The 21531-nt window shown below is 36.9% G+C and overlaps 1 protein-coding gene across 1 annotated transcript in view; it reads left to right on the forward strand.

Moving 5' to 3' along the window:
- The window catches only part of Tmprss15 (transmembrane serine protease 15), a 123419-nt gene extending 104844 nt beyond the window's left edge, over positions 1-18575 (forward strand). Inside the window, exons 22-27 of the mRNA XM_052158804.1 lie at positions 2428-2477; positions 2643-2829; positions 10475-10656; positions 12019-12114; positions 15583-15725; positions 18420-18575. Coding sequence (XP_052014764.1) covers positions 2428-2477; positions 2643-2829; positions 10475-10656; positions 12019-12114; positions 15583-15725; positions 18420-18575 — 814 coding nt within the window. The remainder of the gene's footprint in view (positions 1-2427; positions 2478-2642; positions 2830-10474; positions 10657-12018; positions 12115-15582; positions 15726-18419) is intronic.
- The last annotated feature ends 2956 nt before the right edge of the window (positions 18576-21531 follow it).

Genomic DNA, 21531 nt, shown 5'->3' on the forward strand with positions numbered 1-21531 from the left:
CCTGGGCACCAAGCTGCGCTAGCAGATCAAATTGTAGCAGGACTAAGTGTGTCCTATCACACTGAGTCCAACAAGGCAGCTCAGGTAGGGGACAGGCATCCAGGGCCGGAGACAGTGCCTGCTTCGATTGTGGGGGACCTGCTGCAAAGGTGTAGGGGGCCAGGTGACAGTTTCAGCTAATATCTGTGCCACTACTATACTTACATTCGTGATATTAGAATAAAAAGACTTTATAGAGATGCAATCTTTATGTTTCATTACACCAAAAAAGCCAATTAGCTAACCGTCTTCAATGTTTTCCTTAATTGGCCATATTATACTGAGGTGGCAAAATTGAGACGTATTGATTTACTCAGTCCCTTAATTAATGTTATGTAGTTATGATTTAGTGTAATATGGAAAAATAGTGCTTCTGAGGGTATCCTTGTTCTAAAAGTTGTGAGGAAAATAAGGAAGAAGTTATCAGAGAAAATGTGCAATTTCTTGTTAAATGGCAATGAGCTATTAACTGCTTAGGTGCTTTATTAAAAATAATTTAGGCATTGTTCGCTCTTTCTAAGGCCAGTAACAATGTCCTAGAAGCCATTCTGAATATGGATTTTTATTAATGAGTACTGCATATGTGAAGGGCGGTTTTGTGAGCCTTGGAGTATCCTATACTGTATTCTGTAAGCTACTTTTCATTCAACACATGTGGGCATCAAAAAGGAAAGTTAATTGAGATTTTTTTGAGTCATTTTATATAGAGGTATATAAAAATACTGATCATCAACAGTGTACATTTTCTTATATTCCAATTGAAGTTGTCTTATATATTAAAAGAGAATATTGATAATACAATGTAGTCGTATGTTCTTTACCGTGCGTGTTCTAACAATACGGAGGAGTTGCTTTTAGTGAGCACGTAGCATTGTTTTGTGTTTTTTCTTTTATCCTTTTCCCAAAGTGAGAGTGCCTAAGCAACACGCACACCTCATTTAAGCGCAAAGCATTTAATTCCATGTGTGGGCGGCACACGTATATAAATATTTAATGTGTGAGATATTCTCAGAGGCAGGCTAGTGAGTGATGATTCCTGGTGCAACACTGCCCTCTGCTGGTGGAATTGTATAACACCTCGTAAACAATTTTGTTTTTTAATGTACTTTTTTTTGGTGTTTTTGTGTTTGCTTGTTTGTTTGTTTGTTTGTTTTTTGTTTTTTTGGCTTTGGGAAAACCAAATTTCAGGTGATGTGATTTCCGCAGTTTGTGCGTAGTCATTATTCCGTAGTCTCCATGCACATGTCTGCCTCTTTTACAAACGGAAGCTTCAGTCCACTCATTTACTTTCCAGAATGAATTCCACAGCCTCACGGAAGGATCCATCACGGAAAGCTCTGAAGTGACTGAAACGGAGGCTGGTTTTCATCAGTTCTTTTTCTTACAGTTTTAGTTTCGGCTATGTCTGCCACGAAATGGCCAGCCATAGCCTAAACCTATTAAAGGGTAAATCCATACATTAGCAGTCCATTAGCTTCAGTTATTGCCAATCTCGGTAACACTAGCCAATCTCATTGTGTCCAGAATGAACCGTCTCTTGCTATATATAGTATGAACAGAACACGCATTACCTCTCCACTGATCCCTCAGAAATTAATTTAAATCCCAAGATTACTTGCGGCGTTTGGTGCTTTTCTCCAAGTAAGCTGTGTTTTTTTTTTTTGTTGTTGTTGTTGTTGTTGTTGTTGTTGTCGTTTTGTTTTTTTGGGTTTTTTTGTTTTTTGTTTTTTTTTTTTTTGCACTAGAATAACACTAGAGTAAACACTTAAAGGTGTTTCTCTAAGTAAAACTTTCCTAGCTAATAAGGAGAGAAAGAAAAGTCATATGCTAATATTGCTAAAAAATTACAGCCTGTCAAAAGCATGTGTTATCTATTCACACACACACACACACACACATATACAAAAGGTGGAGAAGAAAAATAATCAATTCGTGTTACTCTCATCACTGAAACCCAAAATGCAGGATTTACAACAGTGATGTGTCACAAGTACTTGGTTAAAAGAGACCATGCTGAACACAGGGTTTAGCACTATAAGTGGTTTTAGACGTAGACGAGAGTCAATGAATCATATTCCCTAGGCATGGGAAAGTAGTGAAAGCCAAGTTTGCTGTAATTAAAATAATTCGTGATAAAAAACAAAAACCCAAAGCAAATGTTTCTCATAATCTTCATGAAATCCCAAGACATTGTATTCTATTACACCCATATTGATACTGGATAATTTTCCTAAAATCACATGACATTGCATTACAAGAATACAAGCACAGTCCTATTTGACCACTGTGGGTCATTTTCTTCTGTGGATTTCAACTCTTCTGAATTTCGCATCTGGTACATAGATTTAAATGTCTATTTAACTAATAAAAGCTTCTTTTCTGTTACAGTCTACAGTGCTCCCAAGATTCCTTGATTCTATTGCAATGTAATCATAAATGTGAGTATTGGTCACCTCTTAGGCCCTCGATTTAAAATCCCCGACAGAATTTTATGTCACTCGAAGCTATTTTGTTATCGCTTCAATTTTCGTGACCAAATAAATGATCTAAAAATAAGGTCCTTTCTTCAATGATTATTATCCTTTCTTCAATTATTTTGCTAGCATGTGGAGAAAAAAAGGTGACTCAGAAAGTCGGTCCAAAGATCGTCGGTGGCAGCGAAGCCCAGGCAGGGGCGTGGCCCTGGGTTGTGGCTTTGTATCACCGAGACAGTTCTACAGACCGGCTGCTCTGCGGCGCGTCTCTTGTCAGCAGTGACTGGCTGGTGTCTGCTGCACACTGTGTGTACAGGTGAGTTGGAACGTGGCTTCTGATTAAATCAGTCAGTTAGTCATGACTCGAGAACCAGGGTGAGTCAAATGCTCACCATCATCGATTATTGACTTGGGACAGTGGCTCCGTGTTCTCTTTCTCCCGCTAGTAAAGATATCGGGTGTATATCTTCCTACAGTAGGAAGCAGCGCAGCACATGTTTTAAGGGATGTTAAGTAAATCTGGCAAATTAAGGAAACACGAGGAAAACTTTCAAGAGTTGGGGGAAAGAGGGGGGGTATCCTGTGAGGAAAAAAAAAAAGGACTTTGACATAATCTACAATGAGTTTTGACCTAATCAATGACATAATCAATGGGTTTTCATTGGTTCATAGCACAAACACAGCGAAGGTTGAGGCAATTGTTATACATGTATTGGTTCTATGGCCTGTGGGAGACTAAGTCAGCTCTCAGCCCATATGCTGTGTGTTCCCCTACCCACCCAGGGATGTGATCACGTACTGTGTGTGGACTACATCCACCAATAAGAAATGTTTTAAACCACCCCCATCTGCCCACGAGTCTCCTCTTTTGTTAGTTACGACTGTCTGCTGGGTGTTAGTTACCTGCCTGGTTACCTCACAGGAGTGAAAAGCACTGCTAATTCTTCTAAGTTCCCTTTGGATTCCCAACTCCCAAAGGTGTATATAATTTTTACCAGTTGAAGCTGGTTACCACCTTATCTACAAGAGAGTCTGAGATCTCTTTCCTGGAAAAAGACGAAGGCTCCCTTAGAGATCACGTTTCAGTGGCCTACATTATAAACAAGAATATGGTTTTTTTTTTCTTTAAAGAAAAAGGGCACTCAGATATATTTCCTGGGAAATTGGCATGGTGGTCTCAGGAAACTTAGCTAGCTGTCATGGTGACGCTGACCTTAATTTTCAGAACAGGCCTCTTCTCAGGACCTCTTGGCAACCTCATCTGAAACTGCGAGTTCTTTGCTTCTTAGACCTAATGTCTCTGCCCTCACTACTTGACTCTAACATTTCCTTTTAACTCTAACAACCTTCCCCACTTGATTGAGCAATTTATAGTCACCACCATGGGTCCTGCGCTATTTTCTCTTAAATCCTACAGAGAATGATTTCCAACCTCAGCAAAGAGTCCTTTAGCAAACAAGGTCATCTCATCTAACACAAAAGAGCGTCTCATTTTGTATAGCGTAGCCCTGAGCCCTACCAGGAAATATTATTTCAGTTATGACATAAACCTTTCAATAATTTTCCATAAAATTATGTATAAATTCTTATTAAAATATATTAATCATTCCTTATATCAACTACTGTATCTCCCAGTACAGAAATACTGACATTTTTATTTAGTCCGATGGTAAACATTTCAAAGTATAGAGCTCATGTTTATTGCATAACTTTTATTATTATTCAGTTAGGTCAAAATTTGCTGTTAGCAAATCATCACTCTGAAAAATACATTCAAAAAGAGCTCTCAAGTTTCACATTGTGCTTTAAAAGTTTGTGTGTTAAGTACTTTGTAATGACTTAATTCTCAGGTTTACATCTATAATACTACATATTAATACTCTATATAGCTAAAATTTAGAACTAACTTCTTGCATACATCTTTGCTTTGCAACAAGAAAGAGCAAAATTCATGCCTAATTCTAGGATTGATTTCCCCTCTTTAAACGCAATAGTTCCTAAGGAGGAAAGGGGAGCGAGTGGGAAAGATGAGGAGGAAAGGAGAAAATAAATATGTAGATCGCTAGAAACAGCTCATCTGCTTCAACACAAGGAATGTCAAGTCTTTAGTTGCCTACTGACAATTCTCAATGACATCATGAAAAAAAAAAGATTCCTCCTGAGATGTACAGGAACCTGATATAGAATTGACAACTTGCATCTGAGAGCCAAGTTCACATTGTCTCCCATAATTTTATCTAGGAGGATTAGGGTGAGTCTCCCTATAGTAGCAAGAGATTCTGAGAAGGAACTGTAGGCTCAGACTTGGAGGAGGCAGATATACTAATCAGGAACCTAATATAGAATTAATAGCCTGAATCTTAGAGCCAAGTTGGCATTGTCTCCCATAATTTTATTTAAAAGGATTAGGTTGAGTCTCTGTAAAGCAGCAAGAGACTCTGAGAAGGAACTGTGGGCTCTGAGAGGAACTGTGGGCTCTGAGAAGGAACTTGGGAGGAGGCAAATGTAGATGATCATGTTAGAGTAATTAAGCTCTCCTTCAAATAAGGACAATAAGAGATTCTGGGTGTGTGCAAACAAATTGTCAGACACTTTCAGGCAAGATAGGAAGATATGCAGAAAGCATGAACATGATTGATTTCACCTGCATCAAGGTGCCCGTGACACCGTAATAGGGACAAACCCAAAAGCAGACTCACAGAAGTCTTAGACAAATAGCAGGTTGCTCCTCCTGTATCTATAACTCTCTAATGTTGTACATTGGTGAAATATCGAGGTATCTAAACACTAGCATCGCTTATGGTAAAAGTGACTTCTCTTGACCCAGCTGTCTTCTGACAATTAGATTTGATCTGTTTCCCAACACACCATAAGAAATAACTACAGCAGGCATTTGTTTCTTGTCTGTGTTAGAAAAAAAAAAACCCATTATAGTATAGATGTAAACTTCAGAAACAGACAAAACTTTAAAAACAGACAAAACTTTAATAAAAAGGAACTTGCTAAAAGATGAGAAAAAAAAAAAAAAGAATTCCAGGCAGTGTTGAGCAGACTTGTCACATATGCAATGTTCTGTTTCAGTTGGGATACTTTGGCATTTCCTTATTAACCATAATGCTTGTTGAATTGTACTTTTTGCAGATAATTTTTGTCATAATAGAGTTTCTATCAAGGGCTCATTTTTTTTCTGGGATGATTGTTCTGAATTCGGTGCACTGCATCTCCAATTGTATGTTTTTTTAAAATTGTATTCTGCTCATGTGGAGAACTACATTGAACAGTTAATGAAAAATTAACCTTGTTTTTTTGGAATAAACCCAACTTTATCATAATGGAAAAAAAAAAGAATCTTCACTCTTGTCCCATACTCATTCTTTTCAGCAAGTTATAAGGAGATGATCTCTCTATCATAATTGTACTATAAATGAAAGTTTAGCTAACGATTTAGTCTTTTCTGTTGCACACTGGTAGGTATTAGTCAGCATATTGCTTAATTAGACTCAGGTTTGGTGAGTTACTGTTTGACATCCTTATAAAACAAATGATTTTCACATGTCACATAGGCCTAGAGCACTATTAGTGACATCTGGCAATTATCTAGTCCACTGATGTACTTTTTGTAGGTCATTGATACCAATATGATACGTATTTAAACCCCAAATACGTGAACGGGTAGAAAGGCAGTGCCATCTATTATAAACACATGTTCAATCAGACAGAACCCAAAATGTCTTCACCTACGCTAAGTCTGACCACAAATGAGTAAAGGTGAGATGTACTAGAATCATAACAGTTCGGAACTGTCTTGAAATATTTGCCTTTTACTATCTTCAGTCATTTAATAGAAATTATTTCTCTCACTAATTGTCTTGTATACTGCTTGGTGCCACTGGCAAAGCTAGAAAGTTTTGACAATTATTTTGGTTATTTATAAAATATTTTAACAGAATAATAAACTGATACTACCAATTTTAATTTTGTCAGTAAAAATAATTTCTTAATGAAAGAAAAAAAAACCATGAACAAGATTCTCATTGAATTAACCCTACACAAATATGTTAGATTTTATACAACTTTATCTGGTCATTTTTACCCAGCACAGAAAGTGGTCAGCTTTTCTGTCCCCTTTATCTGTTCAATATTGCTACATGACACTTTCCTAATACATTCTTCAATTGCATGTTTTTGTGACAAACCTCTTGCAGTTATTAGATTTCTCGGAAGCTTTATTTCCCACACATTTCTTTTTTTTTCTTTTTTTTTCTTTGATATATTTTTTATTTACATTTCAAATGATTTCCCCTTTTTGGTCCCCCACTCCCCGAAAGTCCCATAAGCCTCCTTCCCTCCCCCTGTTCTCCCACCTACCCCTTCCCACTTCCCTGTTCTGGTTTTGCCTTATACTGCTACACTGAGTCTTTCCAGAACCAGGGGCCACTCCTCCATTCTTCTTGTACCTCATTTGATGTGTGGATTGTTTTGGGTATTCCAGTTTTCCAGGCTAATATCCACTTATTAGTGAGTGCATACCATGATTGATCTTTTGAGACTGGGTTACCTCACTTAGTATGATGTTCTCCAGCTCCATCCATCTGCCTAAGAATTTCATGAATTCATTGTTTCTAATGGCTGACTAGTACTTCATTACTTCATTAGTCAGGAGTCTCACAAGAACACCAAGCTAACAAGTATATATACCACATTTTTTGCATCCATTCTTCTGTTGAGGGATACCTGGATTCTTTACAGCTTCTGGCTATTATATATAGGGCTGCAATGAACATAGTCCCACACATTTCTGTATCAGATCAAAAAAGTTGTCTCTATGCTCAGAACATCTACCATCTTGAATTCTTGGATAAATCTTATTCTTCCTTGGTTTGGGAAAGCATATGTGCTTATCTGGCTTTGGATATAATTGGGGGTTAGAGATTGCTCAGTCTTTTCAAGTATTTCTTTGCTTTCTGCTTTTTATATGTGCATCCAGGAAAGTGATATTTGCTAAGAACTCACCCTGCTCTAAGCATTTTGCAAATATTTGGGCATGATAGTGCTATATGGGCCATCAAAACTCTTGTTCCAGTAGTACTTACTCTCAGTGTTAAGGGATGAAAACAGCCAAATAAATGTTTCAGAGAATGATGTGTGGACTAAAGATGCGTGTAACAAGCACTGAGTTTTAGGAGTACTAGATCGGAAGGAGAGAGCTTCACTCATCTATTCGATGGAACAGCTAAAGAAATATTGGACAGATAATATGATTACATATCTGCCTAGGAACAAAGATACTCTGGGATCACAATGCTATATGCCTACCTTAGAAACCTCAAAAATCCTTGCTACATTTGGCCTGGCTCTTAAGGGAACAGGAATAACATTGGAAATGGAAGGACAATCGACGTGATGAGTCTTAGGCCATAAGAAGTGAGATGAACAGCCTTTAGAGGGCCATTGGATAGCCCTCTGGTTATCTAACAGAGGTTATCTAATCATTGGATAGCCCTCTGGTTATCTAACAGAGGTTATCTAATCATTGGATAGCCCTCTAGTTATCTAACAGAGGTTATCTAATCAGGCTGATGTGTGGGGATGAAATTGCTGAACAAGAGTGACGCTGTAAAGAGAAGTAGAAATGGATGACAGAGGGCCTGGGATCGCAGCTGAGAATGATGGAAATACCGTAATAACAAGGCACAAGTATAAAGGCACAAGGAAGAACTAAGGGGATTTTAAGTAACAGTGTGGCCTTGACATCACTACAGTATTGAGAGGAGAGGAAAAAGAATAAATAGGGAGTGAAAGGAAATAAAATGACTTATATTTATACACTATTTCTGAGCTATCTTTTTATTGAAAATAGATTCTTCTTTCATACAACACAACCATAATCTTCTCTTCCTCCCCTTCTCCCACTCCCCCACCTACCCTCTCCTGCAGATCCACTTCCCTTCTGCTTTTTCTTCAGAAAAGGACAGGCCTCGAAAAAACATCAGCCAAATAGGACAAGACAAGATAAAATATGACAAGGTCAAAACCCTCATATCAAGGCTAGGCAAGGCAACTGAAAGGGAGGATGAGTTTCAAGAGCAGCAAAGAATTAGAGATGCACCTGCTTCCACCGTTAGGAGTCTCACAAGAACACCAAGCTAACATCCCTAACATATACTCAAAAGACCTAACACATGAGCCCACAGATATAAGTCATCAAGTATGGGGTCATGTGAGCCCTGCTTAGGTGATCATGACCGTCTGGTGTCCTCTATCTCTCTGACTTCTTCCAGGGGGGCAGGAAGTCAGTCTACTGATTCAAGTCTACTAATTTCCTGTGGGTGGGACCTGACAGAGACCTCTAATTGAGACTTTCTTTCCTCATTATCTATGGCTGTGGATCTCTATTGATACTGGTTGATTGATATATGGATCTAAACCCTAGAGAAGCAATACTTGAAGTATAACATGCTGTTGATATTTGAACTCATAGCATCACTACATAAGCTCATATCAGGAGTAAAAGTAGATTGAAGAAAAAAAGAGACTGGTGAATAATTGTGAAATGGTTCAATATTTAGAGTTTGATATGAAAGAGAAGTGGAGGGGGATAAAGAAAGAGGAGTTAAGCAAGTAGAAATCATAATTGCATGCCATTCTAGAAGTTATACAAAGGTGTGTGGGCAAAGGGGATCCCGTATGTTTCTATGAACAGTACACAGCAGTTAATGATAATTTGTGGCTCCTCCCAGTGTCTTGTACTTTGCTTCCTTGCACTCACACAGTACTTAGACTCACTCACAGACAGAGCAGAAGCTGAGCATGTCTTTGTTGTCTACTAACTTTTCATTGTGCTATCACTTCTTTAATTTTTCTCTTTTGCACATGTTGTAGATTCATGCCCTTCTACCAAGTTATTATGCTAACTAGGATAATTGTGAAAAATGTTTGCAGGATGTCAACATTTACTGAAACTTGGCCGATATTATCCAATTTAGCCTCATGTTTTTGTATTTCTGAATCATTCTTGATAATCCTTAAAGGACTTTGTAAGGAAATAATACTGGTTTATCCACCCAGTACAATAATAATTTCCTAGAAACTAATAATATGGTAGTGGTTATCAGAGGCTAGAGGGAACAAACTGAAGAATGGTAGGAGGAAAGGCTAGGACATAAGTTAGTGTTCTGTGGTAGAGCAGTGTGGATATATATAGCAGTGATATAGTATATGTTTCAAAATGGTGAATGAAAGCATTTTGAATAATTTCACCACAAGTAAATAAGGTTAGAAAAAATATATATGCTTACCATAACTTAAACATTGCAACATCATATGCATGCCTGCATCAAAACATCAAATGTCAGTCCCTAAGTATGTCCAGTGAAAAATACAATAAAACTTATATTAACAAGAGCAGGGTTCCCCAATGGAGGAGTTGGAGAAGGGACTGAAGGGGCTGAGGGGGTTCACAGCCCCATAAAGGGAGCAACAGTGTCAACCGGCCAGACCCCCAGAAGCTCCCGGGGACTGGACCACCAACCAAAGCGTACACTTGGAGGGACCCACGGCACTGGCCACATATGTGGCATAGGATGGCCTTGTTGGACATCTGTGGGAACAGAGGCCCTTTGGGCCTGAGGGTATTTGATGCCCCAGTGTAGGGGCATGCCAGGGTAGGAGGATAGGAGTGGGTGGGTGAATGGGGGAGCACCCTCATAGAGGCAGGGGCGGGGGATGGGATAGTGGGTTTCTGAAGGGGAGACCTAGAAAGAGGAAAATATTTGAAATGTAATGAAGAAAATATCTAATAAAATACAATTAATTTAAAAAAAAAGTATCCCATAGAGGAATCAGGGATACTACAGAATGGAAATGCCACAGACTTCTAACTTTTTGTGTTAGATATCTTCTGGAAAATTCTGTTATGGAAGGAAAGTTTCTTGAAACTATTTTCTTATTACAATCTTTAGAAGAAATCTAGATCCAACCAGATGGACAGCAGTTCTCGGCCTGCATATGCAATCAAATCTGACTTCTCCTCAAGTAGTAAGACGGGTGGTAGATCGAATTGTCATAAACCCTCATTATGACAGACGAAGAAAGGTCAATGACATTGCCATGATGCACCTTGAGGTTAAAGTAAATTACACAGGTAAGAGAATTACATCTCCTCATCTCACCTGCTCACAGTGAGGCGACATGAGACTTGAAATGTCATCCAGATGAAGTCATAAAAACTGGCAATTCTCTGCAGAAATTTTTATAACCTAAATGCAATTGAAATATAAAGGAAACTTTCATCATCGTGTTTAAATCCAGCTTTAGGGAAGTATTACAGTTCTCTAACAGAGAAGCATATGGAACTGTTCCTGCTGCCTCTGTTTGCCTTGCAGTAGAAACATGGGTCCACCTACCACAGTGCACAAAACAAAACACAAAGAGAAAAGATTAATGAACTATGTTACCCACAAGTAGACATAGAGCCATTACTACCCACTGTGAAATTAATTCGTTTTAGCAGAATCTTATAAAACAATTATGATGATTATACTCATGTTTAATATGAGAACCAAATTTAAGAAGTTGGTCTACATGCAAATTACGGGAAAGCAGACCATTGCAGTCCTTAGTAGCACCACACTTTGGGGGTCATCTTCTTTTCTTTATTTTTCTGGCATCTGTGGGCATCAGATGCTCACTGAATATCTAATTATTTGTAAGTTGATGATAAAAGATCAAACATGATTCTCCCATAAGATCCAAGTAAAACAACTGTCAGGGAAGCAATTTTAATATGTTTATGTGTGTCTAAAAATATTCTAATGTTCATCTGACATATTTTCCTTAACTAACATTTTGAAAGAACATTAAAAGGACCAACAAGATGCCTCCACAGGCAGAGACAAGCAGGCAGAGGCACTTTCTTGTAGGCTTGATGACCTGAGTTCACTCCTGGATCCTTTAAGATGACAGAAAAGAACCAGTTCTATAGAGCTGTTTCCTGCCCTCAACATGTAAATGAGTAAAATTTTACATACATGTACACATACATCTATAAATATATACATATCTATGCATGCATATATACAAGCATACACAAAAAAGGAAAATAAATAAAAGTTTAAAAGAGCATTTCTAACATTTTACAAAATTGAAAGTATTATCAAATGAGTACCATGACTATTTAAAAATCAAATACAAATGAGGTAAGGCACTGGGATAGGAAAAAACGATTAATTAGAGAATAAACTAGAGGAATACAAAGAGACCCACAATAACATCAAATCGAACACAAGTAAGCGCCGATCCTGAATGCCTTTGTCCCTTATTATCTGAAGCTGTTCCAGTGTAATGAAATCAAATGCAACCATTTTAAATTAAATGTTGGAAATATTTTTTGTTGTTGTTGTTGTTGTTGGGTTTTTTCGTAATTTCTCAGAAACAAGAATGGCCTCTGTGTGTGTTTGGTATTATTGCTCTTCTGTTGTTTACTTTGTTTTGCTTGAGTTTCTAGATTATATACAACCTATTTGTTTACCAGAAGAAAATCAAATATTTTCTCCTGGAAGAATTTGTTCAATTGCTGGCTGGGGATATAATCAAATAAATGGTAAGTTATCACATTTGAAAATGAGAAACTGTTTACCAGAAAAATATGTGCTACTGAAATTTGCTGTTGATATTTTAATATTTTTATTGGATATTTTCTTTGTTTACATTCCAAATGCTATCCCCTTTCCTGGTTTCCCCCACTCCCAGAAACCCCCTACCCTATCCTCCCTCCCTCTCCTTCTATGATGGTGTTCCTCCACCTACAGCACTCCCACCCCCCTGCCCTAAATTCCCCTATTCTGGGGCATCTATTAAGCCTTCATAGCACCAAGGACCGCTCCTCCCATTGATGCCTGACAAGGCCATCCTCCACTACATATGCAGCTGGAACTATGTGGACTCCTTGGTTGATGGCTTAGATGGCTGTTTCCTGAGAGGCCCTGCAAATACAGAGTCTTGCAAATACAGAGGCAGATTTTCACAGCCAACAACAGACTGAGTGCAGGGTCCCCAGTGGAGGAGTTAGAGAAAAGTCTGAAGGGACTAAAGGGGTTCCCCAGACAACCCCCTGAGCTCCCTTAATATTTTTAATACATCTCTTAGTCTATTATATTTGCAGAATCTGCTAAAAAATTGTCAAGACTATATTCATGTTTATGCTTATTTAATAACACCAAACACTTTCAGGTTTCTTTCAGGACTACAACATCTTGAACAGAGTTTTGAATGTCCAGTAAGGCTAGGCAAAAAGAAAAGACACTTTATGTCTGAAGCAATCACCTGAGTTCTACAGTCAAAAAATATTATAGTCATGATAGCTAATTGCTTCAGATGTATTTAAAATAAAGTCTACAAATATAAAGGAGAAGCCTAGTGTCACGGTCAAAGCACTCACTTAGGAAATATCTTTTGGAAAACATGTATGTAATGTCTCAGTGCTTTTCCAGTCTTTGTTCTTATGAGACATGGTGACATGAAACGTCAACAGGCCATCATACAAGGCCATGTGTAAACACATGTTTTTATGCTGTTCTTTACTTCACTTTTAAAAGGAAATGAGAGAGAGGAGTTGGGTCAATAGGACCAAGAAACTGTATGTGCACGTGCAAATAAACTAATTAATAAACACAAAATAATCTTTAAAAAATAATAACAAACAGCTTGCTTATTAAAGAAAGCATCATGTTTTGGGGCCAGTGCTCACCTGCTTGCTAGTTCGGTATCATTCTCTTTAACAATCATACTGTCTGACTGACAGAACCCCATGACTGCTGTCCACAAAGTATATTCAAGTCAAAACATATTCTATTCAGACTACATACATATATATATATATATATATATATATATATATATATATATATACATATATAATTTTTATTCCTTCTACTTGAAAATGTAATAACTTATTACATTTGAAATTTAGCTAGATAGATGTTTTATCTTTCAACTTTCCAAAAAAATCAATTTTTAGCCACAATATAGATGAAAAACAAATAATCTGCCAACAAGATTTAAGACTCTATTCCATATAATTTTATTTTTTGGAACTGAGCAAGTGCGCTCCTAAACTATATGTTTAACTGAATTAAAATGTCTCTAAGGGCAGTGTGGAGCCAGAGGAAGAAAACTGCACCAGAAATCATTTAAATGAAATGGTCAGACCATGTCTCGTTCCTTCTCACATGCTTTCATGAATTGTATTAATTTCGTCTCATGACCTTATGCCTATTCAATTTCATAAAATCCCATTTTCTAATCCCATAAGTATATCTTATTAATTAATTATCAAAGATATTCGGGAACATATTTTTCACTAGGAAGAGATGAGGAGAAAACTGTTTAAGTTGGGCAATCAGTGCTTTAAAATAACGAAATTTTGGCCATATGTTGTTTTATATTTATATCTGTGTGTCTTCTCAATCATCCAGATGGACACTAATATAAAGAAATAACTACATGCTGCAGAGATGCGTCAGCAAGCAGTTGAGCGAAGACTGTTCTCTCAGAGGACCTGAGTTCACAGCAGTGCAGTTAGCTCATAACTAACTACTTTTAACTCTAGGGAATCAGACACCCTCCTCTGGCATCTGTACTCTTGTGCTCCTCAGCACACACGAACACATAACTAAAAGTAATAAGAACAAAAATGTTGTAAAAGAAAGAAATATTAAATATACAAATATTGTTCATAGTTTCCCTTACAAAAGCACTCTGTTACTTATTCAGAATAAACAAAGTTTATATTCAGGGGCAAGTTCGAAGAGAGGTTTATGCTTTTATTGAAATTTTTTCTTCTGACCACACATCCTTGTGGTTCACGAAGCAAATGACAGAGAGGTGCTAAACCTTCTGCTTGGTTTCAGTCTCCTGTGTTTGCTTTCTTGACTTGAAATCTGTCAGATTTTTGGAGCCAGTAGTGGGATGTGTGTTGTTTAGTTGGCAGGCATCATGGAGTCAAGAGCTATCTTGACTAGTTCCCTTCCCAACTCTGTTTACATCATAGTGTCTATACATTTAAATCATCCATTGTAGACCTGTTTGCCATGAGAAGAAAAGAAGACATATTTGAGACATTTTCCCCTAGATAACAAATAGCTACACATTTACAAACAAGTACTGAGGGGTGTGTGTGTGTGTGTGTGTGTTGAATTGTGTGTGTTAAATCACACACATAACCAGATACACACCTTGTTTGTTTTCTTAATATAGTAATGTTCTTAATGTATAAGTGAAACTTAGCACAAAATGGGATTGTATATATTTTACAATGCTGCCTGACAGATATAATAAATTACATTCAAGTTTCTATCTCGTTTGTGACACCAAAGAGAATTGCTGATCATGAAGAAAGGCTTATGCGCCTTTTCTGGAGGTAATAACATCTGCTCGTTTCACAAGCTTCTTGGGAACAGTGGTTCAGTAAGGAGAGATTCATACTTGTAGCGAGATACAAAACACATGCAAATACACCATGCTGAAATATGCTTCCTTTCTCTTAACCTGCATGGGATGGCAAGCCGATTGCCCCCAGAGCAGAGCACAGTTCATCGGAGCTTTGTCCCCTGCTCAGTGTGCACCTGCTCACACGCACAGAACCACAAAGGAGCTGAATGCCTTTATACAGGAGGGAGCACCTCCTCAGGTGCTGAATGAAAAGCTCTCTGGATATCCAAGTCGATGCTGATTTCCATGAATGAACACTTTGTGCTGGCAGACTTCGTTTCTATGAGCAATACTGTAACTCTTCAAAAAGACCGAAAACGCTTAAAGACCACCCTAGTCCAATCCACAATTCCCACTATCCCTTACGAAAGAAAAAGAAAGAAACGCTACCCATTTGCCAAAGTGCACAGATGGGTTTATTATGTACTTTAAAGTGCAAGGTTGGTAGTTAGTTCAATTATACATCCGCATAGTGCTTTATAATGAGAGCAAAACGCCGGGATAAATCAGATGGATGGTATCTGATTCAAGGGTGCTTGTTAATCATTACAGACTGGCTGTCTGCATTTCCCATTTCCAGCAGGTTCTACTGTTGATGTGCTGAAAGAAGCTGATGTTCCTCTTGTATCCAATGAAAAGTGCCAGCAACAGCTGCCAGAATACAACATCACTGAAAGCATGATATGTGCGGGATATGAAGAAGGAGGAATAGATTCTTGTCAGGTAAATGTAGGCTACTAGTCATCGTATACATTGAGATAGAATTTTCTTTGTTTAGACATAATTTGATAATCACAAAATCACTAAAGGATCCCCAATCCCCCTTTCATGTTGAGATGAGTGACTTTGGGGAAGCCACTTGTCATTTACTGAGAGGGTTAAAAAGGACACCACATGGTAAGTGATTAGCAAACATTAAAAATCCATTAGGATTTTTTATTAGGAGACTCACTAAATACAGTATCTGGCATATCTTAAGTATTTGAAAATTAATGAAATATTAATGTATCCACATCTACTGCATTAAATTAAACTAAAAAAATATTATAGAACAAATGAATAATTTATAGATGTGAAAGTAGCCATTTATACCATGAGGAAATGGTTATACTGAGCTAAAGTGTAGCAACTTGTTTATATATATATATGTATATATATATATAATTTGACAATACTTTTAAACAGACAAGAAGATAAATTTGTAGATATACTCCCTACTTAAATCAATATCTCAAGTCATGTTAAATTTTCAGATTGCTTTTACATGTATTCTGATTTGATGAACACTTTAATTCTATCCAAACCAAATGCCTTTAAACTAGTTTAAATTTTACCTCTAGATCTTTATAGTTTCCTTGTAAAATAAATAAATGTGCTAAGGATAAGATACATTATCACTTAACATGTGATTTATAGAACTGTTTGTAAGAGGGACATCAGCTATGCAACTTCAGTTACAGTTGATGTGGGTTGCACGGCAGACACCTCACAAATGAGGTAGAAAATATGATGATGGCTAGTGCTATTGATCTTAGAGTTACATTAAGCGAGTAAATCATTTCAGACCTGTGGTTGGCTGTGCCTTCAATAGGATCTAAGCATATTATTCATTAGCAAGAAAACAAATTCCTAATGAATAGAAATATTTCACGCAATAGATTGTAACGCAGGCTTTTTTTTGTGGATCAACTTTAATATTAACTGATCAAACAAGAACACATTATTTAAAATGTTTAATATATTATTGCTTGAACATGTTCATTGAATCAATTTTTAGCCCTTAAAATTTGTTCAATCAGGCAAGCCAAATTGCTTTGCGTATTTGAGGTAGTCTTCTGAATTTAGAGCCAATAAGAAAGAGGATAAAATAACTTCTCATTGAAAAGAAAAGCAAATATCATCTCACTGTCCATTCAGAAACTGCATTCTTTATCAGTAGCATCAAAAGCATAGCCTGCAGTCCATCACATGGATTTCTTCCCATGGAACTTATTTAAGCTGCAAATTTTAGAACCCAAAACACAGCAGCTAATCAGATTATTAAGCTGAGGCCCAATGATGAATGCTTTCTAGTATCCTACAAGTGGTTATAATACATAATAATAGTTTGAGAACCATTTTTCTAGATTAAAAAAATAGTCAATACTCCTTCACATTCAAACACATTAGTGATCTTTTGTGTTTTTATTAATGTATATTATTTATCTTATATACTACAAGTAGTATCTAAGTACAAACACACAGTCAGGTTTAGTATTTTGTGTTGTTGCATTAGTTTATAATTTAGGTACTTATATTTCTTTGAAATAATAATAGAAATGTCATTGAATAAATTATAAAATCAAGGCCAGGAATTTCCATAATAAATGGCAGAATATGTCTGGATAATTGAAAGTGATATAGTGGAAACAAAACCAAAGTTCCCAGGCATGCAGACACTGAGGAGAAAGGCAGTAAGCCTTTTGTATGGTTTATGAATCTCTGCAACACAAACTGACTTAGTATATACTGAGTAAATTAAAGTCCTTGCCTCTGACATCAATATCTTATATTTACCTAATAAAATTTGAATTATTTTTATAAAATAGAAAGAACCAGGCAACTCCTTTTAACCTTGGTTTAGTTTTAATGACTTCTAAATAATATGTAACATATTATGGACAGGACTTCCCCATCAATATTTCAAATATACAGATCAAGGTCTCAGGATACAAAATTTAAAAGCACAGCCATTCCTTCAGACAGTTTTGGTACAGTTTTTTGACCTTGAATGTGGGTAACCCATGGTTGCCAATGCCACTTGAAATCCTCTGCACCCAACTGTGGAGCAGGAAGGGCTGTGACAAGTTACCCTTTCTCCTTGAATATAGCACCAAAGGACTATGTGACATTCCTTAGGTAGGAGATGCAGGTGGCAGACTCTCCAAATCAGGCAGAGAAAAGGAAGCCCTTCTAAGAAAAAGGGAGTCCTCCATTTTGCACCAGCTCAGGAAAGCTATAGGGACATAGCAGGCTACAACCCTAATAGCATGATCCAACAGAATATTTTGTCTTTTCTATGAAGGTATTTCTGATCTTTCACATATTAGGTAGTTAAGTGATTCCTTTAGGTTGACATGCTTTTTTTTTATTGTGCCATTTTAGAAACTATGTTGAAATACAATAATGAAAGTGAGAAAATAAGTGCTAAGAGGTATACCATCAGAATTATTAACTTCCTGTAATTACCATTTGCACCGTCTGCTTGAGGAGAAAATTCTCATGACTGGAATGACAGTGAGAACACAGAAGCATAACTGTCAATCAGCCATATTTCTGTACATTATTTTGTGATTGGTGAGCTTAACATGTTGTACTTACTGATACTAACTGGCCATGTACCCACACTTTTTTTTTTTTTTGTGGTTCTCACTTCAGGGTGATTCCGGAGGACCATTAATGTGCCAGGAAAACAACAGATGGTTTCTTGTTGGTGTGACATCATTTGGAGTTCAGTGTGCACTACCTAATCACCCTGGGGTGTATGTCCGGGTCTCACAGTTTATAGAATGGATCCATAGCTTTCTACATTAGACATTTTTCTGACCCAAACATGAGTGATGAGCCGTTTCTTTTTTTCTTCATTTTTTTACTCAAATTAGTATGGCAACTGAGAGTTTCATGAGAAGAAAAAAAAAACATATTTTTAGCTAAATCATTTAAATGCTGGAATGGCGAAGAGAGACAAAACAATAAATTAAAATTCCTTTGCAACATAATGTAACCATAAAATGCATTTCTGTTTCATAATAAACAATTACTCTTCTATAGACTTTGTCATTTCCTTTGTCTTGAATCAATGTTTACCATTTTCTGTTGTGTGAAGAGCTACTATTTTAAGAAATTTTGCAAACATTTAAGTAAAAATGGGTGAAGAAGTAAAATGAAGAAGTTTGCCTGGAGTGTATCACTGTCTGAAATGAATTGTTGTAACTCATTTAATTTCAATTTCATGTTACCACCAAAGTCAGCATTGTTTTCTTGCTTCTCCATTCACATTCATTTCTTTTTAAATATAATATTTCCCTGCTCATAAAAATACATTTATTATGAGCCCATATCATAGACACAATCACATCATAATTGTGCCTTTCTTCCAGATAAATAAAACATGCAAAGGTCTCTCTCCTGATCTAGCATCAACAAAAAAGCATCCTCATTCTCCACAAATAATCTTTACATTAACTTCAAGCTGTCTTTTTTTTATCTAAAAAATAAAAAAGTTTAAAACTGTAAAGTTTATAGACTGTCCTAAACATGTGAAAAAATTTGTTCAGACACAGCTGAATTGCCCTCTAAAGGCAAAAATGTGTGATAAATGAATTTGCTTCACTCCTTTAATCTCTTGGTTTATTTCCAGAGTAACTGCAAATGTCAGTTCAGCTTATCACACAGAATCTGCTGAAATCCACTAACTTAACACAAATGCATACGTACACACAAACACTCACATAGACAGACTTATTTCCCCAACATACAGGCACTCATTTCTTTTTCATGAATTAATCCAATGCAAGAATTAATAGGGTTGAAATGAGTTATATGAAAGGAAGTAACTACGATGATTTGCTTTGTGGAAGGAAGAAAGCTTGAGCTATGCTTAGATGGAATAATTACAATTTGATGCATTTAAGAGACACTGGAGACAGCTCTGCAGGTGACAGTGACCCTGAAAATGAAGGACAGAGGTTGAGAGGCAATCATGTTGTGACTGAAGACAGTCAGAGCATGAAAAACATTTCAATAAAAGAAGATTCGTCAAGATGATGGAGGACTAGATGTTCCCTAAGCACTAGCATTAATAATCAAAGGCCCCTCTCTGGACACTCTTCTTAGTAAAAACTTGACAATAACCTGATCCTAGAAAGGGGAAATAAACAGAAGAAGCAAGTGTGTTTGTATGTACCATTTCCAAACATAGATTAACACCATGTTCTGAAAACACTGAACTATTACATCATGTATCTGCTTTTCAAGGGCCAGCTAAAACTTCAGAAAGCCTTACATCACCATCTTTTAAAAGGAAAGAGAATTGTTTTCCCACCCCTGTCACAGATGGAGTTCGTCTTTGACACTGGACATTTTCCTGACCTGGACAATAATAAAGGGAGAACCCCAGCCTTCCCCTGTCAGTTTCTGCTTCCACGCTTCAGCTGTTAAGAGTTCTGGGTGGCACGGACAAAGGGGAAGGCCGGTTTCCCTTCTCACTGGCCTAGCTAAAGGGAGAAATGGGAGGAGTTGGCATAGAAGCAAACCCTAAATCCAAGCAGCTGGCCTCCCATTTGACCCACAAGGATGGGGCTAAGAGAGCTCAGAATGCAGTTGGCCCATTCTGTCTCAAAGCAGCAGACAAAGATCTGAGAATCATTTTGCTCTTGTTTGGAAAACCAAGACTACTTAAGGAAAGTGCATTATTGTCTAACTGAAAAAGACTGACAGAAGAAACCCCCCTGTTTGTTTGGATTCACCGTTGTCTGTGCTTTTCACACGCAATCTTTGGTTTCATCTTCAAGTAATGATGAGACACATTTGGACTTTGTTCCCTTAAGAACATAGACAACACCAATGATCATTCTTCAGAAACAAGAACTCTTTATTTGGCTAAAAGTGACACGGGGACATTTGAAGACAAAATAGTTACAACTCTCTTGAGAAAAACAAACACTACACGTTGAGGGAACTCCATCAGATAGAAGGAAGCCACAGTTCACAATCACAAACAACACTCATCAAAGATAAGCAAACATCAGTGACCTCTAGTCCAGGGTCCATTAATTGATGTGATTTGTAGTTTTGTTTTTCTTCTTCTTTTAATCAGTAATATTAGTGTGTTCTGCTTAGCATCACACTGCTGGAAAACATTGGACTTTATATATTATAAAGGCTAAATTCAGTTAGGAAAACTTCAGCCAAACAGCAACTGTCTGACTCCAAAGCCTTCAAATAGTCATCCTGTTTGATTGACAGGGAGGAGCCACATTGATTCCTGACACTCAGGGAGCTATTTGCAATTCTATATGCAACATGTGAAGACCTGTGATTTGTACTGCAGATGCCATTTTTTCAAGGTTAACTATATTGGTGTCTATACAAGTACTAGTAAAGATACTTTATTATAAAAATCCGTTTAATTTTAAATTAAGAATAATTGTAAGGCACGTGTCTTGCACAATTGAAGTTAGACAGTTCTTGCCTCTAAGTAAAGTGTTTAAACAGATTAATAGCACAGTCAATGAAATAGTTTCTTATTTCTGAAGAGACTTCCTAAACTTTATTGAACCCAAAGCAAAGAAACAGAAAGAACATGAACTATCCTACAAAAGAAATGTTTTCCCTATGGAAAGATTTCTTTGCGTCTATGTGAATTCAGTTTTTAATGAAAACAGCATATATGTAAAAAAAAATCAAATGCCATAAATATAAATATCAGAACACTGTTTTCATCAAATGCTTCCGCAAAGGTAAAATGTTTCTGCACACTGTGAATTGG

Source organism: Apodemus sylvaticus, chromosome 15 (genome assembly GCF_947179515.1).
Source record: "Apodemus sylvaticus chromosome 15, mApoSyl1.1, whole genome shotgun sequence".
NCBI classification, from domain to species: Eukaryota; Metazoa; Chordata; class Mammalia; order Rodentia; family Muridae; genus Apodemus; species Apodemus sylvaticus.